Genomic DNA, 26,474 nt, shown 5'->3' on the forward strand with positions numbered 1-26,474 from the left:
AAAGATGAAAAAAATCTGTGACAATTCTGAGTAACACTTTCATGGTGACAGTTACACAAGATGATTCAAAAATGCAAAGTGGCAGCAACATGCATACCTGGCTAAAGCTAGAAGGTTTTAATCCCAAAGTAAGATCAGTGATTAAAAGGAAAATTCTTTTTAACACTTCTATTTTGCTGACTTGCTTGTCCTACTTAATTTGCTTTAAATGAGATGTACATGCCAATTAACAGGAAATTTTAGAAGAACTATGTCCTTCCAGAATCCATGGCAAGGAAGTCAAACCATTCTGTTTGGTTTCTTAAGTTTCCTAGGTTCCAAATACAATTTTGCTTTGCCCCTCCCTCTCCCAGCCCCTCCCTCCACCCCCTCCCTGATTCTTAAACACTTCCAAAGGTTGCCAGTGCAAACACTTTTCTACCAATGTATAATATACTACTTGAGACTGAAATCTTTGTGCAGAGTTTTGAGTTTTAAACTCTTTAAAAACAAAACAAAACAACAAACCTTCCTTGGCACAAGAGCTGAGGAATTGTCAAGTTTCTTTAAAATCGTCAAACACAAGATGACGAAAAGTGGAAAGCACGGTTAAAGGAAATTAAAAAAAATAATAAAACAAAACAAAACCTAGAACCGCAGCTTTTATTAGCCGGCATTGCAGTCTCTCGAACACAAACACCGCCCAGCTCCCCTTCCCAGGGTGCTTGCCTCGAGACAAGTCCAGAACACTGTGGTGCTTTCAATGAAAGGAAACAGAAGGTGTGGCTGAAGTGGTACCGAACAGCCCAGCTACCCACCAGTTCTACAGCAGGATCCGTAGTGAGCTTGATACAGAGAGAAGGTAGATGATGGTAAAGGGAGAAATTGTTTAAAACCAAGTTTCCTCTTGAAATGTCTTTTCCCAAGGCACTGTGAACAAGACTGCTGCTAGCAATTTTCTAGGACTAAACACACCGATGGGAAGATACGCATTTCAGACACAACCCCTCTTACATTCGCACAGCTGGTCTCATCAACCTGCGTCTCTCCCGTCGGCTGAAATGACACTCCTTGAATTTGTTTGGTCCTTGGTGGGGTAATCAATTTCTGTTTTCTGTAATTTTAGTAATCATCTTCTTTAATGCAGCTACAGCATCAAAGCTGTGTTAGGTTATTTAAACCTTTCACGCTAAAAACTAAGTTTTCATTGTTATCCCATGTGAATCCAATATGCAGGTTTTGCTTGCTGATTTAAGAACAAAACAAAACAAAACAAAAGGGTTGAGAAGGAAAAACTCTGCTTTTTTTTTTTTCTTCAAGAGGAAACTGTAAGAATACATAAAAGGCAAAATTGGCTACTTGAAATCCAAGAATGGTTTTAATGTATTGGCCAAGAAAAATAAACTGCAAAGTTCTGTGAGGTCTTCTAAAAACTTACAAGAAAAACTGGTGGGCAGTTCTAATCAGACTTGGATGTTATCTTTCCCCCCTTTTTAAAAACGACAACATGTACAGTCCCACAAAATACAATATAAACTTTTTAAAATCTTGACTGCCAGAGACGCTCCTTTGCGATGCCTTCTGATAACCAAAGCCTGGACAAAACACACTGGTGGCCTTCATTTCTTCAGGGGCTGGTAAACAGAGGCATTGGGATCGAGTCCAGACGGGCTGGTCTCCACAAATTTGGAAGAGTAGTGTGGGGAAACGGGGCTCAAGGGGCTGGTGGCAGCACTGTACGTTATGCTGGGCATGACGGCCATGACTTCGGCTATCTTCTGTTTTAGGTCCTTGATTTCCTGGTCTTTCTGAAGAATTTGTCCTGGAAGATCAAAGACCCACCATTAGTGAGAAGGGAGGGCTCACCCAACACAATGCCCTCTTGGGCCCATCGATCCCAAATGGATTCGACTCCAGCTTTGATGGTTTGTAAGGGGAGACACACTTTTCCTGTAATGTGCCAAACAGTAAATATTTAAGCACCGTGAGCCACATACTGTCCTTGTCGTTTTTTTTTTTTTTTTTTTTAAACCATAGAAAACTGCAAAAACCATTCTTAGTCCACGGGTGGTACAAGAAAAGGTGGCAGGCCAGATGTGGCCTACGGGTCATGGTGTCAAGAGGAACTGCGTTTAGGTAGGTGTGATGAAGCAAAGAGCTCAATCTCCAGGAGCCACATTTTGAGCTCGGCAGTCACCAGGGCAGCCGAAGAGGGTGCTGCTTTTGAACTAGGGCTCTACCTCTTACGCGGAAACATTTTTCTGGGAGGATGGACTATCTCTGAGTATCAGACCAAGGAATCCAACCAGATCCTGCCTGCCGCAGGGCCACTTCCCTTTCTGTGCCTCTCCCGTGCTCTCTATGTTAACTCGTGAGGTTTCTGTTTCTACTCCCTCACAAAGCTTTCCCTGCTCCTTCCATCTAAATCAGACCTTACCCCCAGCCCCCAACTCCTCGATTCTCAACACACCCTAAACTTTCCTTTCTGTCACTTTATTCTTTGTAATAACGATAATAATTACAATAGCTAACACGTATGTGCCAGGCACTGTTCTAAGTGCTTACGTAGACTAACTCGTTTATTCATCACAACAACCCTATCAGGTGGGAATTATCATCATCATCATCCATCTTATAGATGAGGAAAAACTGGGGCACAGAGAGGTTGAGTGACAGAGCTGGGATTCAAAACGATGCAGTTTGGCTCTAGAGTCTGCACTCCGGACGACTGCATTCTTCTGTCTCCGGTGAGCGTTCATTTCGGTGATGACTTGTGTCCATCATCTCTCCACTGGCACATGAGCTCCATGAGGGCTGAGACTGTCTCCCCGTTTTTGTCCTTGACAAATCCTTAGTGCGCAGCCCAGTGGAAAGCTGAGGCCCTGCAAGGTATGTACCTTGCCCAAAGTCATTCAGTTAGTAATGACTGAGCAGGATTTAAACCCAGGACCACTTTGTTCCAAAGCCCATGCAATTTCCATCATGCTTTGGATGCTCCCTGGTCTACTAGGGGAAGAACACTTAGGAGTAGCCCTTCAGAAAGTTAAATGCTGAAAAAAGGAAGAGATTGTATTTGAGTTGCACTCACTTTGAGTCCTACAGAAGATGGTAATATATTTAAAATGTAAGAGAGCGTGGTGGCATATTTTAAAAAATGATATAGTAGATGAAAGCCATTTTGAAACCAAGATGAATCAAATGATATAGAAAGTAGGAAGGACAAACCCAACAAGCGGCTTGATTTAAATTATAAAGTTGAGTTCTTATTAGAATATTCCAAGTATGAGCATGACAGAGGAGGCGAGTAGTGGGGAAGGCGGCAGCAAAGAGCCACCCGCCTCTGGCTTCCTTCATGTCCCCTCAGCTTCAAGTAAGCATCAAATATCCTCCTTCCCTTTGAACGAAGTAAGCCTCAGACGAATAAAATACCTAACGGCATCTGATATATGAGCCACTGTATCTTTTTTCCATGAAGATTTAAGTCTGATTTCTTTAATCAGTAACATACAAACATTCCCAGAGCTTTGGAAAAGACAGTTCTCTTTGCTTTACGAGAATTTCTGGGCCAACAAGGAAGCATAATCTTGCTGGGAAGCCAAGCTCGCCTCGGCTACTCTGAGACCTATGTGCTGCTTCACTCCAGGAGACAACCTGTTTCAAGTCTGCAAATCCAAGTAAAAGGGATGAGGCAGAGAGAGGGTAACCATTTCTCAGGGAGCTGAGGCAGGCAGGCAAAACACCAGCGTATGGTCAGAAGTTTGGCTTTAAAGCAGGATTCCCAGGAACCTTCTTTTTAAATGTCTTTCCCTGAGTCCACAGATTCATAAGCCTTATTCTCAACCCCTTCTCTTCTTGCTCTGCCACTGCCATCCCAAGCCACTCCTATGGCTTTACTGACTTCTCATAACTTCTACATCCCACCCCCAACCCCGGGGTTCTGGCCTTTTCTCTGGGGTTTAGGCCCCAAATTCCCACTGACTGATGAAGATCTTTCAGCCCAGTGTCTGGTAGGCAACTCCAGATCAAAGCATCCCAAACCTAACTCATTCTCTCTTCTCATTCCTTAATCTGTTTTGTTCTTCTTCATGGTTCCAGCAACCCTGTTGGAATACATCACCCCCTTCCTCCTGAAAATCTAGGGGATACATCCTCTAGTACAGCTTCATTCACGGTCCTACTAATCTTCTACTCTCTTCTTGCATGTCCCCCAGCTAGAGGCCACTGGACTGCTTACCTGAACATTCTCAACACTGTCCTTCCTTTGCTTAAACGCCATTCCCTCAGGTAACAATGTTCTTCCCTATTTTCTGCTCTCAGAATTCATCCTTCAAAGTACACTCAATGGTCCCTCCCTTATGAAGCCAGCCTGATCTCTCCTCTGGCCTTTCAAGCCATCTGCCTCTACCAGGTGGCAGCAGGCCTTGTGTGTGGCTTTCCCTAGTGCAGCACTTCTCACAGCGCCCATGTTGTCTTCGTGCTAATACTAAGACATTTATCTGCCTTCTTCACGTGCGTTCCCTCATGAGCCTAAGTGGAGTCTTCCAGGAGCAACATGGCAAGTGAAATTACAAGAGACTGAATGTAGAAACAGAGATGAGAATTGAAATATCTTCTATTAAGCCAGAAATTAAAGAGATTTGCTAAATGTAAAACAATACCACCTTTCTCACTAAATTTTTTTTGTTTTGAGAAATAGTTATTTTCATAAAATGTTATGTTAACAAGTAACATGTTTATTACATTATTTTTTAAATGAATTAATAAATGTTTTAGGTTTTAATTTCTAATACATCAATATTGGTAGACATAATTCACTTGAAAAACACCTCCCTTGGGGTATTCAATAATTTTAAGAGTGTAAAGGGGTCCCTAAGACCAAAAAGTTTGAGCACAACTACCTTAGCGGACCCCCAGCTAGACTATGTCTTGTTCATCTTTGTCTCCCCTTCACCTTCTAGTGAAATGCTTTACTCAGAGCAAGTGTGAACGCTCTGTAAGTACCTGCTGAAATATTCTTTTCCTTCTATTAAGTCAACTGTTTGAAAATTTTTTTCAGGAATGTATTGGTGGCTTATTAATTTCTTGAACAAAATCTAAATTTCTTTTCATCAGGTCACGTCAGGCCTCTGTTCAGAAGCTTTCCAAAGTTTCCCATGTCACTCAGAGTAAAGTCCAAAGTTCTTTCCATAGGCTGCAAAGTTTGGCAGAATGTGGCTCCTGCTACTTTTGACCCTAAAAACTCTCCCCGTCACTCAGGCTGCAGCCCCAGTGGCCACAACACATGTGCTTTGCCCCTAGAGACTTACATGGCTCACTCACTCTCTTCCTCTCAGTCTCTGTTCAAATGCTACCTATTCAAAGGCTCTTCCATGTCCTCCATGTCAAACCAGCAGCCCTACACACACACACACAGCCTGCATCACCACTGCTTTATTTTCTTCACTGCACCCATCAGATATTATATATTTGCTTGTTATTGTCTGTCCCCTTAGGGATTTGCACAGTGCCTGGCACATAGTAAGTCTCAGTAATATCTGCCGAGGGAACAGCCCGCTCTCCAGACTTTCCTCCCTCCACTTCCTCATCTGTGACCTTTGCTCCAGCAAAGCAGAGCCAGCTGCCGCTCTGAACACATCAGGCCCTCCTAGCTTCCCTGGCCTTGCTCGAGCTGTTTTGAGCTGTTCAGATGCCTCTCTACCCCTCACTGCCACTACACCGCTTCTTCACTGGGCTAACCCCTTCTCATCATTCAAGACCCAGCTCAGACATCAGCTCCCCTGAGAAAAAGCCCTCTCTAACTCTCTATGTTCCCACAGGCCCTGTACATCCTGTTACTTCAGCATCTTTTGGTGACTCTGAAGTTCTCTATTTATTTCTTCTACAACACTCTGAGCTCCTTGAGCAGAGAAACTCATAGTCTTCCCTGTGTGCCCTGTACTTGGTATGTTCTCATCTCAAAATATGTCTGCAGTGATGATTCCTAGATGTCCATGGTGGGCACTTATCAAACCACTTGAAAAGGAAACTGAAATGCCTTTGGTTCGAGCTCTAAGGGAGCTCTGCTCTCCGTGTCCCCAGGCATTCTCAGCCATGCCGTGACCTGGGCCGTTCTCCTACCTTGGGCAATCTCGAGCTGTCGCTTTGCGTCCCCCAGTGCGGAGAACAGGTCCAGCTTGATTCTTGTCTCTGCACTCAGGCTGTTCTCCAGGTGCTGTGTTTTATCTTGCATGGCTGAGAGGGCTGACATTAACACCTCAGTGTCCTTCTCATTTTCCTTATACTTCCGAAGCTCCTATCAATATCATCAAAGCAGCAATGTTACAAGATAGTTTTGGCATCGATGTCTACAAATTAGCCTGAAATCACAAATAAAATCCCACTATTATTGACCTGGCCCTAAGAACACAGAATCCTGGTGTTTCATGGGTTTAGACCTCGCCCCTTAGAGGGAGTGCAAAATGTATTTATACAGTGATGTGCACATACAAAAACGATGATTGTATTGGGCTGTTTTGAGATAACTGTGGATTCTGTCTCCAAATAAAACACTTTCGGGCTTCCCTGGTGGTGCAGTGGTTAAGAATCTGCCTGCCAGGGCTTCCCTGGTGGCGCAGTGGTTGAGAGTCTGCCTGCCGATACAGGGGACACAGGTTCGTGCTCCGGTCCGGGAGGATCCCACATGCCGCGGAGTGGCTGGGCCTGTGAGCCATGGCCGCTGAGCCTGCGCATCCGGAGCCTGTGCTCCGCAACGGGAGAGGCCACAACAGCGACAGGCCCGCGTACCGCAAAAAAAAAAAAAAAAAAAAAAAAAGAATCCACCTGCCAATGCAGGGGACACAGGTTTGTTTGAGCCCTGGTCCGGGAAGATCCCACATGACGCAGAGCAACTAAGCCTGTGCACCACAGCTACTGAGGCCACGCTCTAGAGCATGGGAGCCACAACTACTGAGCCCACGAGCCACAACTACTGAGCCCGTGTGCCACAACTACTGAAGCCCGTGCAACTAGAGCCCATGCTCTGCAACAAGAGAAGTCACTGCAAGGAGAAGCCCGCACACTACAACGAAGAGTAGCCGCAACGAAGACCCAACACAGCCAAAAATAAATAAATTAAATAAATAAATTTCAAATATATATATATATATATATATATATATATATATAAAAAACACTTTCTTACAATCCTAATTCAGAACCACAACGAACTGTTTCCCTGCTGCCAGCTGCAAACATTGCTGTAATGCTGTAGTCAAATGTGCGAAAACTCTACTCTCAACCTACACTAAAAATTGTAAAAATGTTAATTATTTTGACAGGGTATACTGCAAAATAAGCCCACTTAAAACATCAGATAATGTAGCCTATATATGCATACGTGTGTGTGTGTGTGTGTGTGTGTGTGTGTGTATATATGCTAATATTTAATTTTTTTAATTTTAAGAGAGAAATTGAAACTTATTATAGTCAATTAAAAACTACTTAAAAGTTCAAAGAAGAAAATAAAAATCACCCAAAATCCCAATGCTGCAAAAAATTTGATGTATTTTCTTTTAGTCTTTTTTAAGTATACGTGTATCTTTCAGCATAATTGAAATCAAACTATATGTACAATTTTTAAAAAACATATAATTTCAACTGTTCTTTGAAAATGCAATTTTTATTGGCTGTTTAATATTCCTACATGTATATGTACCATAATTTATTAAACAAATCTCCCATTGTTAAGATTACTTCCAATTTTTTTTGCATTTATATACCACTATGATGAACATCTCTGTATATCAATCATCGGTGAGACTTTTAAATATTTACCTTAAGGCTGCACTCTGAGGAGAATATTTTTCAAGAATACGTGACCTTTTCCAGAAAGTTACACTTCCACCAGCAACATACAAGGCCTATTTCATTATATCCTCACCCAGGCTGATATTACCATTTAAAAATTCTTTGCTGATTTCACAAGAGATAAGTGATATCCAATTTTAATCTGTCTTTGGTGATAGACGAGGATATATTCTTACATTGTTATCAGTCATTTATATTTCTTCTGTGAATTATCTGTTCATATAGTTTGCTTACTTTCTGTGTATTTGAGCTTTTCTTAGCAATCTTTATGAGCTATTTACATATTGAGAATATTAATTCCTTGTTTATAATATTTGTTGCAATATCTGTACCCTCCCCAATTGATTTCTTTTTTTTCTTTTCACTTTGTGATTTAAAACAAAATGGTTTTCGCTGCATTCAACTCTTCCTCTGGAATTTATTTTTTTGTGGTGTGAGATGAGCATCTCATTTTGTTTTTTCCAGTTGTATAGCTGTTCCTCAGCCTTTCACTGACTAACCCTTGCTGTTCCATCCATTTCTTTTTTTTTAAAAAAATAAATTTATTTATTTGTTTATTTTTGGCTGCATTGGATCTTTGTTGCTGTGCGCGGGCTTTCTCTAGTTGCAGCGAGTGGCGGCTAGTCTTCATTGTGGTGTGTGGGCTTCTCATTGCGGTGGCTTCTCTTGTTGCAGAGAGTGGCTCTAGGCGCGCAGGCTTTAGTAGTTGTGGCACATGGGCTCAGTAGTTGTGGCACACGGGCTTAGTTGCTCTGTAGCATGTGGGATCTTCCTGGATCAGGGCTCAAACCCGTGTCCCCTGCATTGGCAGGCGGATTCTTAACCACTGTGCCACCAGGGAAGCCCTCCATCCATTTCTGATGCCACCTTCACTGAACACTAATTTAGGCTTTGTCTCTGGGTCATCTATTCTACCCCACTGACCTGCCACTAATTTCTTATGGGCTCCCTATGACTCAAATTACTGTAACTTTACAACTTATGACATTAGCCTTAAACATCCCTTTGAAGACTCAAAGCCACCAAATACTTGGCTAAGGTACACACAGCCCCAAAACTGGCTACGTCCACAGCACTGGCAGCTTTCCTCCCCATGCATTGCCTAGAGTGTCCATCTGTGAAGCTCAGAGCCATCCAGAATGGTCAATTCCCTGGCGATGGACAGAGAATTAGGGCTAAGAAGAGGTGTATACATTCCAAAGCACACTAATCTGGCCTATAACCTGAAAAAGTGAAATGAATCTCCCGTAAGTCAAATTCTGGTATAAAACATGTCAAGGACCATTAACATTTCTGGCTTGTCTTAGAATCCAGATAAACTAAATATGACTTGAATGAGCTGGACAGGTGAGAGCTTCTTTTGGTCATACAGAGATTTTCAGATGCAATGGGGTTTGGCCTGTATCAGAAGGCACCATCTCCACACGGAAGCACAGAGCACAAACCTAACACAGAAGAGGAATTCAAGCACAATGAAGTCTGTTTTTCCTCCTTTACCTGAACTTTCAGTTCTAGTTCTCTGATCTGGTCTTCTTTCACCTTCATGTCCATTGTGAGCTTCTTGCCCTCTGCTTCTAATTCTCTGATTCGATTCCGTAAGGTTTCGGTGCACTCTCCCCTTATGAAAAAGAAGAGAAAGGAGAAAGAGGATTTAAAAGACTATAGGTTTAACTACATTGCAGGATTGATATTTTTCTTATACTCCACAGAGTCAGATTTTAGCTTTTGGCTCAGTCTGCTCATTCTCTCTGTTCTTTATAATTTCAAAAATGATCTAAAATAATTATTAATTGGGTGTCTAATATGAGCCAGGTGCCAAGCTAGGTACTTTACCCATACTTCCTTCTTTACTGGGGTAGGGTTTATTATCCTATTTTCCAGAGAAGAAAACTGAAGCTACTTAGATATAATACTAGTTCAAGGTCAACCAGCTTGTAGGTCACAGAACTGGGATAAGAACTGAGGTTTTTCCACCTTGCCAATCCAGCAAGCTTCCCATCAGGCCATATGACTTGAGACAATGCACACAAGCTGAGCAAGAGAGAACCAGACACGTGCTGTCTCCAGCAGGGGGCAGTGAGTTAAAAAACATTTTCACTTTTGAGGGACTGTGCACTGGGAACGTCACCTTTCTTTAGTCATGAAGTTTTGACAAGACTGGAGTAAACAGAAAAAGAAGGGCGCAGCATTAGGTTGCTTCTGAGGGCTATAATAAGGATAAACTTAAAACGATGATGGCAATGGCCAGTCCAAAGCTGGTGAACTGTTTAGGTTTCAGAAACAACCTGGTGGAGAAGGTAGGTGTCCTTTGCCTACGAAAAGGAAGGCCCAGTGAGAGACTAAAGCCTTGAGATATACTTAAGAATAAAAACAGCCTCTACATAAATGATGGCAAACAAGGACCATCCGAGGATAAGACCAAAGGCAATAAGCTTAACCAAAAGCAAAAGAATTTAAGGGTAGAGACTGAAATCAATGTACTGATTCTCAGGCATAAGAGACACTAAACAATATGGTTAAAAGAATCTGTCATATCCTCCTCAGGGATTTTTTAAGAAAGAGTAACTGCTGGATGAATTAAGGAGAGCACAAGACACACCAGATGACTGTTCAGGAAAATCTCCTGCAAGTGTAAGTACTTCAGGAACGCTCACAAATCTTTAAATGAGTGAACAAACAACCCCCCCACCCCTTGACATCCTAAGCAGGTTAGTAAAGGGTCTTGTGAATCTGTATAGATGCTAATGGGCCAAGTTAGCTCAGGCATCTGTAGTACAGAGTCTGCTGGGGGAAGGCAGGATCACGCAGGAGGAAGAGTTCTCTCTCCCACTGCTATTTCCTAAAAGATGAAATGATGGTTCACCAATTATTCTACAAATGCCAGAACCCAAAAGAAGGCTGTTAACATGACAAATACAAAAAGGCAAAAAGTAGAATTATATCACATAGACACAAATTTAGGTATAGAAACTTAAAATTAAATAAATAATAATTTACCCTCACCCTGCATCTGTAAACCCATAACTGACCCCCCACCATGCAGATGAACTTCACCAGTCAAAAAAACAAAGAAAAAAGAAAAAGTGAAGTAGAAGCCAAAAAGAGAGAGAGACAGAAAGAAAGAAAAAGAGGCTCTTAACTCTCTTCCCCATCTTTTCCAGGTCATTTGACAGTTTGCTGATGTCCAACAAAGACATGAGCAGTCAGTACACAGTGCTTGGGGGACCAAGATTTTATCTTTCTTCCATTTTAAGATTAAAAACACCAGAAGGGCTTCCCTGGTACAGTGGTTGGGGGTCCGCCTGCCGATGTGGGGGACACGGGTTCGTACCCCGGTCCGGGGGGATCCCACGTGCCGTGGAGTGGCTGGGCCCGTGGGCCATGGCTGCTGAGCCTGCGCGTCCAGAGCCTGTGCTCCGCAGCGGGAGGGGTCGTGGCGGTGAGAGGCCCACGGCACAGAAACACACAACTAAGAGTAGAGCATAATGATAGTTCTTTAAAGGGAACAAAAGTCCAGATTGGTTCCCTCAAAGCATTTAGTAATTATCAGTCTTACAGATAGTGGCTGGAAACCCCTTTTTGAGCAGCATTCTGCCTCCCAGGTGTGGGAGGCATGGAGATTCCCTCATCTCACTTTATACAGCAGGTCACTGAGGGATGAAGTTGTCATGACAGCATGAGCTTGCACAGATGGGGTTTAAACCAGCTAATAAAACAGTACTTAAAAGCAATCTATCCATGCATGATTGTGTATTTCCAGTCCTGCCCAAGGCATCAAATTTCCATTCTCAGTCCAAGGAAAGCCAACCTTGGATTAAGCACTCAGGTGACATCAAACATACCTAGACGCAGCAGCAAATGCAACAGCCCGGGCAGCAGTAGCTTCTTCTAACTTCTTCCTTTTTTTCTCCTCCATTAACTGCTTTTCTACAAAACTTCGGGCTTCCTGCTCAGCTTTTAGCTTTTTCTCCAACTGGCTGATATTCTGCTTATCTTTTTGCTTCATTTGCACAGCATTATGTAACCTATATGGAAATGATTGTCATACAAAGTTTTACAATTAGAAAGGTCCAATATAAACCCTGGAGAAACATGGCTCCTCTTTATCATTTTGAGGCCAAAGTAAACAAGAGATTTGAACAGCAAATCATAAATGTCAATTCCCAGAGTGTCCAGGAAAAATACATTGTCATTATTATTTAACAATTCCTAAATGCCAATAAACAAGCTGCCTTACAAGATACAGAACTGGACCTAGCCTCTGCTTTATTAATGTAAGTGATCTACAGAAGGTAATCCAGAAAATAGGATAAAACAGGTTTCTATCAGAGGAAAAGATAACTGTAGAACTAATTCTAGTGCCCCAAAGTACCTTGAAAGAACTTCAGTCTGAGATCAAGGAAGAGCTGAACCAGATCCACTGAAACTGAGGTAAAGGGTGGGAGGGGAAGGTCTTTCTCTGCCTGAATACAATTATGCTGCAGCCTACTGCAGCCTTTCCTTTCCAGCTGGGAGATGTTTTCTCAGAGTATCCCAAAATAGATCTTGTAGTTAGAATCACAGGATGCTTAATTTCAGATAAAAATTTCAGCCACATTCCCTTCCCTGCTACTACCACCCCCAGTTTTACATATCAATATAAGGTGAGTTTCTCTCAATATATCAATGTTAGGTAAGATGTTCTCATGTAATAATGCTAGAGCCATCACATACATACGTGAGTCAGAAGCAATGGAAAGGTTATTTGCCTATAATGCTCTAGCTTTTGAGCTACATTCCCTGAAAATGATGAAGGACTGCTCTTTCAAGGAAAAGCTCAGAAAGCTCAGCACCTATAATAGTAATCACTACCCCAGACACACATTGCTTAGAGATTTTTTAAAAAAGACCCACATTGCGTCAAGAAGTAATTCCAGAATGAATTAGTGGAAAGCATAAAAGAATTCATGCAAAAGAGCTAGCTTTTTGTCTGCCTCTTCAAATAAAATCAAGTTTAACATAATTTTTTAGTTCCAGAAATCAAAGTAGATAGAGTCTAATCCTCTGGAAATTTTCACTCAAAGGAACAAGAGTTTCAAATTGTGGCAGAAATACATCTTGTCAATTTTACTCATATTGTCACAAAAGCTCAATAACTATTTTAAACTAAGAGAAGAAGTTATTAAATGAGAGAAGACAGAATAGTAATCTTAATAAACTGTTTTGCTGCAATGAAGTAAGTTTTTATAGATTTTATAACATGTTAAATATCTGGTCCTACATTAAATATTTTAAACATTTTGTTTAAAAAAACCCCTCTGTTAGAGCCCTTTGTCGTCATGAGCCTTGTGCTCCAATCCCTGCAAACAAGAGCAACGCGAGGCTGCTTGACTCACGGCCAGAGGCCCACAGGCGCACATACTTGTTCTGCAGCAGCTCATTCTCTTGCCGGAGCTGGCCCATTTCTGAGCGGATCCCTCGCTCGGTGCTTGAGAGGGAGCTGATCTGACTGCGGAGCTCCTGTTCCACTTGCCTGCTGGCCTGCAGGTCAGCCTTTAACTTTTTAATGTCTTGTTCCAGCCTAGGAGAAGGAGAAACACAGCATCTTCATCACTGAGAGGCCACCCCTGGGGGCTCTGTGGGAGACCCTGGCTGAAGTCCCTGACTGCTGGGTGGCTGGTGGAGCACTCCGCCAGCAGCTCCTGACATCAACGTAGCTCCTGTCTGCAATCAGCCTTTGCATCAGTGCTTCTGCCTGGGTCTCCCCCTTCCCACCAGAGGGTAACTTCTGATTCCCCCCAAATACCTGTGAACACTGACAGGTGAAGATGGTGCTTGTGAGTATCTGAGCTGCTAATAAAGGAGGAGGGGAAGGCAGAGGGAGGGTGCCTGCAGGGCACGGTCCCCTCCCCACTGGCGAGTTCCCCATGCCCCTCAGCAAGGGAGATATGCTAATAACAACCAGCTCAGGACCCACATGCTTTGAGATATCCTGATAGATCAGAATCTACTGAGATTCCCTCCCACCATGGGCCTAGAAGAAAACAGTGTCTGAGACAGCCTCCTGAAACTGCTAGCATCCTTGCTAAAGGATGTTCACACTTGTGGTGACTGTGACAGAAGAGCTCACTAGACTCAACAACAATGAAAAGAGGAACAAATTACATGATCTACGAATCATAAGAAAACTCAATCTGTGAAATGAAGCTTATCTTTTCAATTCCTTACTCCTGTTCCATCTATTTTCTTTAATGCAGTAATAGTTTCACTTTAAGTGATATGTATTGGGGAAATATTATATGCACATGTAGGACTGAAAAGGGTCAACAAAGAATATAAAGTTAAGCCCCCTTCTTCATGAGAGGACTTTACAATTTCACTAGAGGTCTATAAACAGACATTTAAAATGATTAAACCATAATACAGGAAGGCCATGGTTAAAAACATGCTAAAGGGAATAACTAATATTTAATGAGAACTTACATGCCAGGCACTGTTCCATAGGTTTTAATGGTATGAACGCCATTTAATCTGTACAACTATGAGCTAAATCGAATAACCTTGGCAATTATTAGCCCCATTTTTACAGATGAAGAAATCTAGATTCAGGAAAGGTTCCAGCCCAAGGTCACACAGGCAGCCTAGCTCTAGACTACACTCTCTTCTCCAGCAGGCCAAACTGTGGCTCTATCAGCCACAGCATGGCATGGGGAGAAGCGTCACATGAGTTCTGAGGAGAGAAGATGGGAAATGAGTTGGGCCTCGAAAGTTGGGCAGGATCTGGAGAAGTAGAAGGGGAGGAGAAGGCATGCTAAACAAGGGGAAAACATGCTCAAAAGCTCAAAGGTAGCAACAGCCACAGGCATTTGGAGGCAGAGCAATCAGTCTGGCCTCTGAGGAAGGCTTGTACTCTGGGAACAGGGTGAGAAAGGATAGAAGGGACCTGGCAGACTAGACCATGGAGAATGGCACTGAAGTTCAGGCCAAGGATGACTGCCAGGTGACTCAGAAGACACCTTTTCCTACAAACTTACAGTAGGCAAAAGTCAGTTAGCTCTGAAGACTCTTGTGCATTTCACTAATCCAACATACCAACAGAACCAAGAATTCTGGAGGGCAATGGGGATCTCTCCTTGGAACTGCCAGGTCCATAGACTAGGTCCTTACAGATATGTTTTATGAAGCACTAAATCCCCAGGGCCCATCAATCAATCACAGTGATCAACACTTACTAAATACATATATCGGTTGCCTGGCATTCCTTAGAAAACCGAAGAGCAGCTTTATTTACCCGTCTTACCTTTAGCCAATTGAAACAAAATCTCAAAACCAAAAAGTCATGAAACATCAATGGTTACCTCCCAGGCCCAGTAGCCAGTCCCCCTGTCCAGTGCCTGGGAACACAGACTGGAGACTTTGTGTTCCAGAAGAGCTGCCGGGTCTCCTGACACAGCTCGCTCCCCAGGGAAGCGTCACAAATGGACATCATGCCACACTTTCCCTGTTGCCAGGGTTATTCCAGTTGAATGTACTCCTGGAACTGCTCTAAACAATTACCAACTGGCATTTATACCATCCCCACACCGCCACTCATTCACCCGAAGTTACCCAAGGGTAAGTAAAACAGGTCGATGCTGTCAGGTTATCCTCCATTAAGAAGTTTGGCTGAAAAATGTGTTAGGTAATTTATCTTTTTTGAGAAGTCGGTTTCACAGCCCGAGGATTGCATTTTTAGTAAAAAGCATGAGCTTTAAGAAGAGACTAGGGACTTAGCATGGTTTAGAAGTGGGGTATAGGATCAGGATTCTCGACTCAGCTCTGGTGCCAGCTCTGCGACCCTGGACAAAGCATATAACCTTTCAGGACTCAGTTTCCCCATCTGAGGCAAACGATCTCTAAAGTTCCTCCCAGCTTGGTCTAGGATTTCTAGGCCTGACACACTTACCACTGGCTGTTGATCTGCTCCTTCAGATTAGCAACCTAAGCTGTATCATATGCAGAGGCCCAGGAATCAAGTTCCACACAACCAGCCACTGGGGCAAAGCATGTGCCGCAGTTGGGAATGAAAGAAAAATTAAATCTGTGAAGTCTAGATGTCAAGAATTTTGAAGTTATTACTTTTTTAGAGTTTTTAAACTATAAAAGCCAAATTTCCTACCATGAACTAAGAATAACAATTTCTGAATGAAACTTTAGAGTTCCTCGAAAAATGTAAAAAAAACAAGGAGTTAGTGCAGTTAGGAGAGCAAAGTGTGCACAAATATCTACAGTGTAACTTCTGAAGGCCGCAGAACACTAAACAATATTTTTTGTGTGTAGAACTATGAAAATTTTATCAGACATATAGCAGCACAATACAAGAAAAATAAAGTGACATGGTTACAGGGGTGTGTTCACTTTTTGAAAATTCATAAGTTGTACACTTAAGATTTGAGCACTTTTGTGGATGTGTTATACTTCAATAAAAAGCTTATTTTCAAAAATTAAATAACTTAAGTTTCACAAGGCACAGAATTAAAATGCTTCAGGATTTTCATAACTGTTGCCATTAGTTCTGTAAAACTCTGAATGTCTGTTTTCCAAACAGTTGCAGCGAACCCATTAGTTAACACAGCATTCCTCAGTTTAAGAAACACTGGTCTATAGGAAACTGCATAACAACATGTAAGATAACTTAATGTGCTAAATGGTAAATTCTCAGTAACTTTTAAAATTTATTAGGGGAAATTTTTCATTGTCTCTCTGCAGAAAGCATTAATTTATTGTTGAACGTTCACTATATTTTAAATCTTAACTGAGGTAGGTGGTAAGATGATTTATAACCCCTTATTCGATTTATGTTTTTATTGCAAAAGTGATACCCAGTCAAAATAAAAAACTGCATACAACAGAAAAGGATAAAGAATAAACATGTAAATAACTCATAATCCTTTCATCCAGACAGAACCACTATTTGCATTTGGTTTACTTCATTTCTGTATGTCTTTTTCTTTTTCTTTCTTAACACATGTAAACATTTTTCATATTGCTGAGAGAGTATCACATGTATAGTTTACATATCTTAAGTACCTTTCTACACTGTTAGAAACTTTTCACAAACAACTTAATAGCTGCATAATATTACACTGCATAGGTGTACTGTACCACCAATCTCTGCATATGCTCAATAAAATAATGTATACATGAGTTTTTAAAGAATTACGTGAATTAGTAAGTTGAACTGAATCAAGCCAGTCAAGTGCCAGGGGCATTTATTAGACAGATAACTACTACTTGTCATAATGGTAAACTTAACCCTTTTGTGCTGAAGGTCAATACTTACCAGGTAAAATGCACATATATAATTTATTGCTGTGAACACCAAGAAGTACTGATTAAAGGGTGGTAAGAGGTTAATGCAAAATCTTCAAATGTATTCATGGGATTTTACTAAAATGTCGATAGCTGCAACCTAAATTTGAAGCACATGGTCAGGAAGAAAATGAGGCAGAAGTAATAGTTTATAACCCTTAAAACTAATTTCAGTAAATAGGAATCAAAAGAAAGCAGGAAAAAATTTCATCTCCAAGCTCAAACACATTTATCAGAGCTAAATCCTACTCTCCTCCCTACACAATAGAAGATTAAGGGATAAAAGAGAACTTTCCTCCAGCAGAACTATAAACTCATCCAAAAAAGAGAAATAATGGGTCAGACAGATCTTAACCAAACTTTGGTAAGGCTTCAGCAGGAAATAAATGTACTCCCCCCTCGCCCAACTCCCAAGGCGCTAGTCACCCTTACGAAGGCTGCCCAGTAGTGCTAACACTTGGGATACAGACAAGGGCCCACAGCAAAGCTGGAGTCTATGTGTCCAATAAATATGTCTATTCGGCCCAATCAGACAAGCCAGGGGTCTAATCAACTCAGAATGTTACCTGATAGGTCCAGGCAACTTTCTGAGCTACTTTACTCCACTTTACTGATAAAATTTTAAATCAACTTCTAAACTTGTAAGCTACCTCTGAACTCCAGCAGAGCACCTAACTCACAAGCAAGAGGTGGGGCCCCTGGAGCAGCCCTTCCTCAGGGCTCCACTCGCTGGCCCAGCTGACTTCAGAGCAAAACTGCCAAGTTGCGGAACGCTCTTACCCACTCCAAACCTCAACTCTACCTCATCTCCTCCCTCATTCCACCCAACTAAGGTAAGCTATAATGTAAATGGTTGATAATTATTTAATTTTAAGGGAAAAAGTTACATTTTAAAAAGGGGTAATTTCCTAGCTGACCAAAAGAATGAAGCTCAAACCTGAGTCTTTCAAGGCAAGCTAAGTAGGAAAAATATCTTTGAGCATCTTGAAGCACACCTGGTAGTAAAACAAAGTACAGTATTCAAGTGTCAGCTTTTAGTTGAAAGAGGTATTGTCAAGCATCTGAAAAGGTAGGGAGATATTTATGTCTAAGTGTTTGTAATCCTTATCTTTGTGAATTACTTGAATTACAGCCACAGTGCTATGACTTCATTGAAAGTTTAAAAGTCTCCAACGTGTAGAGCCAGTACCTTCATGTTTTTATAAAGCCTGAGGCTTTATGAGGCCTGACTGAGAATACAGAACTTTAAGACTGTGGGGCAGGAAATTGCCCCAGGAAGCAAGTCCTGCAAAAAAGAGGGAGACCTTTTCTCAGCCAGGACTTCACCTACGGCTAACTCCATACCCATTCAAGAAAACGACCTAAGTGTATATTTCTATGGGTTGCCAGCTTGACCCCATGAGGCCGTCAGGAAGATAAGGAACCTTGGCTCTGCTGGTTATCTCTGAGCTCTAAGAAGCTGTGACAGAGATACTGTAGGCCTTGCACGACAACACAGAACTTAAGAGTGCTGCTTACTATGTAAGAAAAGGGGCTTCAGAAAGTCCACTTCAAAAGATATAGCCAAGTGAATGAAAGATGAGTTTTTTTCACAAACCCATCATATCAGCCAAAACGACCCACTCCTTGATTCCAGACATCTTCTGCCTTTAATTATACCACCCCTCCCTCCTGAAGGAATGGCCTCCAATTTTCAAGTCTCATCATTTGAGACCCAGTTAAAAAATAAAAACAAAAACCAAACTCTCCACCATGAGGTGCTGATTTCCCTCTCCTTCTGAAATCCCTTACTGTTGGTGTTTCTGGTTTGGCACTAAACCATTTCCCTGTGCTGTTTTTAAATTTGTTTTGGTTTTTAATATTTTCCTGTGTATATATCTTATTTCTAAAAAGGCTATAAGTTCTCTGAAGCCAGGGACTGGCGGTGCTCTAAAATTAGAAGCTGGAAGTGTATTTCTAAAGTTTCTTCCAACCCTTCCAAGACCGTGTCTCTAACCCTCGCTCTGTGTCCATTTCCTCAGTGCTTAGATTAGAACAGGGTCAGCGTTATGATATATGAGGCTCTGGAAACAACCTATCTACAGCAGGCTGCCAGATTTTTAGTTTAAATAGTGGCTGAAGGAAACAGGGGTAAAGGGGCATTTGCTTATCAGGAAGGCAGGTGCACATGAAAAGACTGAATGAAGACGGGAATAAAGACACAGACCTACTAGAGCGACTTGAGGATATGGGGAGGGGGAAGGGTAATGAGCTGTGACAAAGTGAGAGAGTGGCATGGACATATATACACTACCAAACGTAAAATAGACAGCTAGTGGGAAGCAGCCGCATAGCACAGGGAGATCAGCTAGGTGGTTTGTGACCACCTAGAGGGGTGGGATAGGGAGGGTGGGAGGGAGGGAGATGCAAGAGGGAAGAGATATGGGAACATATGTATATGTATAACTGATTCACTTTGTTATAAAGCAGAAACTAACACACAATTGTAAAGCAATTATACTCCAATAAAGATGTTAAAAAAAAAAAGACTGAATGAAGAGCAACTGCTTTATCTCGCTAAGTACCTAATTCCATTAGGAGATCCCCTGGCATATGTTAATCATACAAGACAAGACTTGTTTAGGGACCACACAGCTGTCTATGCAGGAAACTGAGCTCATAAATCAAAGCTCTGTCCCCAGAAGAAATACTGTTTACCCTCTCCACCAACTCCTTCCCTTCCCCCCTTTCCAGGTCATTCACCCTGACAGGCTGGGTAGCATGGGTCATTCACATAAAAACATGAATGTCTCTCATCTTAAGTGAGGCCTACACTGACTTGAAGCTGCTCTAGTATATCCTATAAACCACAACTTTGTAAATAAGGAAATGAAGCTGCCTCAGGTCTCACTGTGGTTGCTACAATTGCTTACCAGGCACAAGTATCCAAAAATAAGCAACAGCCTGATTACCTGATTGCTAGGTGAAACCATAATACAAAGTATCTTATGTCTCTGCTCCCTAATCTGTCAAACACATTCATTTTCATTAAGGAACACAGAGACAGGAAAGGAAATCTAGAGGATTTCACTGGCCATTCACAGAATAGGAAACTGACTTCTTGAAGCCCTTTAAGAATAAAGCTATGGATGTCATGAACTAGTATTTTTAATAAGGTCCTTAAAGGATGTGGTCAGATATGATATTTTGTATCAAAAAAGTCTTTAAAATGTTCATATCTGTTAATACATCATCCGTCTCCCACACTGGAGATACACACAAAGATTTGTGTAAAAGTGTGTTTGTTGCAGCATTATTTATAATAAGAAAAAAAAAGTAGGAACACAAGTATTCAACAGAAGAGTGGCTAAACTGTATATTCATGTGTCTGACTGACATGCCACCATTAAAAAACCATTGGGGTCTTCCCTGGTGGCGCAGTGGTTAAGAATCCGCCTGCCGATGCAGGGGACATGGGTTCAAGCCCTGGCCCAGGAAGATCCCACATGCTGTGGAGCAACTAAGCCCATGCACCACAATTACCGAGCCTGCGAGCCACAACTACTGAGCCTGCATGCCACAACTACTGAAGCCTGTGTGCCTAGAGCCTGCGCTCCACAATGAGAAGCCACTGCGATGAGAAGCCCGTGCACCACAACAAAGAGTAGCCCCCACTCACCGCAACCAGAGAAAGCCCACGTGCAGCAACAAAGACCCAACGCAGCCAAAAAAATAAGCAAATAAACAAATTAATTAAAAAAAAACCACTGAGGAAGAATATTCAATGACATGGGAGAATGCTCATGATATAGTCAGTGAAAAAGACAATTACAAAACATTATACATAGTATGAGCTTCATTTTGTGAAAAGAATATGTATGTATGCAAGAGAAAAAAAGACTGAGAGGATATACATTAAGATAGGGGCCACCTCTTCTTTATTTTCAAAGTTGTAAGTAATCAACAGCTTATTTTTAACATTTTAATTATCATTTTATGATTGGGAGAAAACTTATTTTAAAAGAGGAAGGTTTTAATTTGCTTTCCATGGCTTTTCAACATTCACTGTTACTCTTAGATTTGCCCATGTCACAGGCCAGTTTCAGAATAATCTGAAAGCCTTAGGGAAAACCCAACTCTTTTACTTCCTAAACTTTTTAGGTCACTCCAAGGAAGGGGAACTTAATTTTCTGAAGTAGAAGACGCCTCAGTTCCTAAATCTACGTCAACTACCTGTACTTCCCATTCATCAGTTCCTATCAAAGCAACAGTTTGCCTAAATCTAGATTCTAGAGCTGCAGTTTATTGCTCTGCCCTGGCTCCCTGTAAAAGAAGAGAGCAGGCATCGCTCTGACATCAGCCTTGACAGCATACACACGTTACAGGGGATGGTGCTGGGAGGTCCAGATTCTAAACTGGCTGGTCTGTGAAATCTGTGAATAACCAGTGTCCATGTCCCCTGTTTCAGTGTATTTTGTGTCCATGTCCCCTGTTTCGGTGTATTTTATGCTCCAAGAACATGGCAGAAAAACACCTTGGTGTGGAGTAAGTCACCTACCTTAGACACAGGAGGCCTCTATACTGTATGGTTTGAGGAACACCAGAGACCCAAACTACCCTTCTTATCATAACGCTGTCCCCTCTCCTTCTGAGTGGTCTGAAGGCCTCACGGTCAGGTGGGAGGATGCAAGAAAAAAGGTGGCAGTCTTTGACTCTGGAGGGGCACTGTCAACAGGTGCATGTTTTCCAGGAGCACATGGAAGTCAAGGACAGGAGAAGGCAAAAAGGTCCCATTAATACATGGCAGACCAGTTCATGGGAATTACCAGATTGCCCCTAACTACAAGTCCTTCCTGCAGGAGTCCAGTTTTTGACTGGTGGGGTCAGTGGGGGATGGAACAAAATACAACAATAACAGGAAGGGGCAGATGCAGAGGTTACAGACTGGTGAGCCAATCCAGCCCATGAACATGTTTTGTTTCACTCTCCCCCACATGATGTAAAAATAAATGTTGTGGAACTGTGAGATTTCACATAAAGACACCTATTTTGGCATCTCCTCTGAATATCAGAAGATTTAGCAACACTGGGCCTGCAACCCCACAGCAACACCTGGCTGGGTCGTCTGGAAGGGCAGGTGCTTCCCAACTCCCACGTGCCGGGTGCAGTACTGAGTACGAACGATGCCAACCCCGGCCCCCTGCTCACGCCTGTGCCCTGCCTTGCTCCTGTACGTGCCGGAGTCTGCAACACCCTCTCTAGAGCCAGTGGGACAGTAAGGGCAGTGGTCCTTTCCAGTTCATTATACTGTGTTTCTGTTTCAAATCTGTTACAACACTCTACCAAGAAAGATGAAATGTACCTTAGGAGAGAGAGGAGTTGTCATTCTTTCCATAAAAAAGAAACTAAAACTTGCTTTAAATCTGAGAGTCCCAGCTGACTAGAAAAGAGGTCTAAGAGGTCCCAGAGAGATTTGCACAGACTGAAGTATACCCACACTGGCGGTCAAAGCACTCAAATAGCCAGTTTCTAAATGATAGCATGAGTAACATTTAAAGAATACAGCTCCTTTTCCTTGGAGTTCCGCCCCTTCAGGGAATCCACCCCTAATTCCCTTAGCTGGAAATTTCAGTTCCTTATGTGCCAGCAGGGGTACTGACCCAGAATTTAACACAACATTTTATAGTAGTTCCTTCTGAATTCTAGGGAGGAAACTTTCTAGCTGGCTAATCAGAAATCCCTGTTGTTAGAATACACTCTCAGTACTCAACATAAAAATGTTTCTAATGTGGATTCCCCCCACCAAATAATTTGTGTTATTTCATAATTTATCGATACAACATAGATAATGATCTTTTCTGATCACCTGGATATGCAGACATTAAGTAAACTGCTGGCTTAAAGTCATTAATGCCTAGCTTCTAAAGTGCTGCTTAGCTTTCCAAGTCACAAAATAGGCCTGCTTAAGTATAAAATTATCATGCTTCTATTACCAGATTTATATCTCAGAATATTATAGTTTTAAATCACTGCAATGGTTAAAATAAATTCAAACTATATTATGAATTAATATAATAAACAAAGCTAACCAAATAAAACCTACAGGTACCTTAAATATTATGAGCACGGCAGAAAATGAAAATAAATCAGGTCCAACAATGTTTATCTGCTCAGAAACAATGCTAGACTAATACAAATCAAAAACACGTTTCCACAGAGACACTGAACTTACTAATAAATAGATATATGGCTCTACTACTTTTTTTCACTTAATAATTTCCAAATAATTTATTTTCACTTAATCATTTCCAAAAAATTTAGTAGCAGCTATATCCAACATATTTAATCTAATTCTTTCTGAAATGTCATGTATTTTTACTAAATTTTACCTCTCAGCTAGAAATTATACTGTTACAAATAAATGGTCAAATGCACCTGTGGAAGCGGAAAGGCCTACTTTGGCAGCCACCACTCACGAGGACAGGCAAGTCACTGTGCAGCACAGGTTGTCAACGCAGGTGACAGGTAGCACACGTAGGGAAAGCAGCCAGGGTAAAGCCCCAAAGCCCCAATCACTGTCTCCCAAGGTCAGATTTTCTTCCACAAACTATTCCTGACATACAGCAAAATGTATTCAAATGCAAAAGAAAACAAACAAATATACCATTTTCTCTCTGGTCACAGAGATGACATACAAGCAGTCAATGCATTTTCTAACCAGGGGGATTTCCTTGGAGGGAAGGTTGGAAACCAGCTGCCACAAAGACAAAGAGAATGGCTAGAGCTAAGGGCGAAGAGAGAAGGCAACACCCATCAGGAAAGATGAATAAGACAAGGCAAAGTGAATTTCCTCTGAGTTCTTGGCTGACATGTGGCTTGTGCCCAGATTCCTTGGCCCTGAGGAACAACCAACCCGCTGGCAGAGCAAATGGCTTTTTCAAAAGTCCCTTGGAGGAGTTTTCTCCCCTTGCCCTTGTAACTTCCAGAAATTCTTAAACCTCCTCACAGCCTGGAAAAAAGTCCTGACAGAGTACTTAATTTTAAAACTTCCTGGGAAATACCAAGGAAAAGGGCTTAGAGTGGAAAGTCCTTCTATTTTTTAGAAATAAAATCAGTAACAACTTACTCAAGAACAACAAATAGTTTGACACTGGATGGCAAGTCCTTGGCCTGGTCTAATGTAATATTTAGGTTTTCCACCTTCAAAAGCCTTTGAGTTGCACTGCACTGCATCTTTCCTCCCCCTGCCCCCATCTAGTATTTTCCCTGCACAAAGGTAATATTCATTCAACAGTATTTACTGAGCATCTACCCTGTGGCAATCACTGTGTACTGTGGCAGACAAGAAAAAAGGAGGTCCCTGCCCTCGTCGAGCTTACATTATTTTATGGGCATAATAAGCCCATGTAAAAATTCAAAGTATGTAGAAATAGACAATGTAGAAAGTAAACATCTCCTATAATCAGCTACAATTGACCATTTGGTGTATACTATTTCAAATAATTTTCTGTGTATATAAGAATGATACCTAACCATATTTTGTTAATGGTTCATACCATATGATCTGTTTTGCTATTTCCACCCCTTTAACAATCAATCTTGGGGTGTTTCCATTACCTTCTTTTAAGATGAGTTTCCACCTTTCAAGAGACTCCTTTGTAACCTTCCCCACTTAAACTACTGTGATTTCCCCCTTAGGACTCTTTAGGGACTTGGGAGAGGGCTGGAAAGGTCCATAAAAGGCCACCTCCCCCTCAAGTACCTGTCTCAGGGAATGCTCGTGGGCTCTTCCTCTGGAATTGACTGCTCTGTCTTGTTTCTTTCCCATAGTCAGGTCTCAATTTTGGATTCTACCCTCGCTTTGTGCCTACAATCTCTAAGATGACAAAACGGGCTTCTTGGATTCTCTTTACTTTGCTCTTTTGCACAGCTATTCACACCAAAATCATACTGAACCCACTGATTATTAAAAATCAGTATCTAAAAACATGGCCATTTCCTTTCAATGGATATATAATTTTTAATTGTGTGTAGACATCTTAAAATGTGGGAAATGAAAAATAGGAAGTAGTGTAAACTGTCTGTTGTTTCTCCCCAAACAGCAAAACCACACTAAGGCACCTTCTATAAGGCAGAGGTTACACGACAATCTCAAATGCTGGTGCCTGGAGACAAGATTAAATTCAGAAGTACAAAGACTGAGAACTGCTTAGTCAAACCACCTGAGCAATCTGTGGCACCAGCAAGTCCTGTCAAAGAAGAAAGCTGGCTGTTGTTAGCTTTTGCTATCTTCATCCCCCTTAAGAAAAACATAAAATCATAAAACATAAACACAAGGTTTATATGGGCTAGAAAGTGGAATGAAGACCAGTGACATTTTGCTCACCTACCAGCTTAACCTAGAAAGAAATGAGTCACAAATACTCATACCACAGCTACTAAAAACACAATCAATATACTCACCGATGGATCAGAACATTATAAAGCCTATTTATAAAGTATGTTGTCATTAATCTATATGATCCCAAAATATTTCCCTAAGACCCAGATCTAGTAATATAAGTTAGTTCCTGGGTATGAGTGTAAGTTAAACACTCCTCAGTGTCAGTGAATGAGTTAAAATGTCTTAAAGTGCTTCTCTATCCCTCCTCTCCTCCTCCCTCCCCTCTGAGTCAGGGCCATCACACTTGCTTAGTGATTACTGGAAATATCCCGATACACGTTTTCTCCTTTTCTCTCAAGGCTCTCAAGTCTCCAAATAAGCAGAACTGTATGAACAAACTAACTTATAAGTAATAACATTTTGGTGTGCTTAAAATAACCAAATGAAATTACAGAGGAAAATAGAGTGACTTTCAATATATGAAAACATACCCCAGATTTCCACTTTCCCCTGAAGAAACCCCACCCCCACCCTCACCCTCAGAACTTACCACCATGGCCATGCCCACACCCCAGCACCTCAAGGCCTTCAAACGAGTCACTGGTGGCCTTTCCTCAGGGTAAATTGATGGTTACATCCCCAATCCTAAATTTTCCAATTCAAGGCTCTTAGGTCTGCTGCTGTCAAGCTAGGCCTACCCCAGATTTATTCCTAAAGGGCAAATTTCCTGCTGGGTGGCTCTAGGCTATCTGAACCAGACTAACTCCCACGTAGCCCTAACCAGAAATGAATTCTCAGAGACACTGTAAGCTTTCAAGGGTATGAGTGGATGGCCCCCTTCTGTTCAGAAGTAAGTACACCTGTGTGTCTTTGGCAAGAGCAAGAATTTTTAAAACACTTAAAAGAGCATATCTCTAGAAAAATGTAAAATTAAATGAATTCTGAAATTCCAAGCATT

The 26,474-nt window shown here is 41.7% G+C and overlaps 1 protein-coding gene across 1 annotated transcript in view; it reads right to left on the bottom strand.

The window, feature by feature from the left end:
- Nucleotides 1-625: 625 nt before the first annotated feature.
- The window catches only part of MACO1 (macoilin 1), a 56,374-nt gene continuing 30,525 nt past the window's right edge, over nt 626-26,474 (bottom strand). The window contains exons 7-11 of the mRNA XM_059082518.2: nt 13,226-13,384; nt 11,667-11,849; nt 9,322-9,442; nt 6,097-6,271; nt 626-1,801 (exon numbers count right to left, since the gene is read on the bottom strand). Coding sequence (XP_058938501.1) covers nt 1,599-1,801; nt 6,097-6,271; nt 9,322-9,442; nt 11,667-11,849; nt 13,226-13,384 — 841 coding nt within the window. The 3' untranslated portion in view covers nt 626-1,598. The remainder of the gene's footprint in view (nt 1,802-6,096; nt 6,272-9,321; nt 9,443-11,666; nt 11,850-13,225; nt 13,385-26,474) is intronic.

This window comes from Kogia breviceps, chromosome 1 (assembly GCF_026419965.1).
Source record: "Kogia breviceps isolate mKogBre1 chromosome 1, mKogBre1 haplotype 1, whole genome shotgun sequence".
NCBI lineage: Eukaryota > Metazoa > Chordata > Mammalia > Artiodactyla > Physeteridae > Kogia > Kogia breviceps.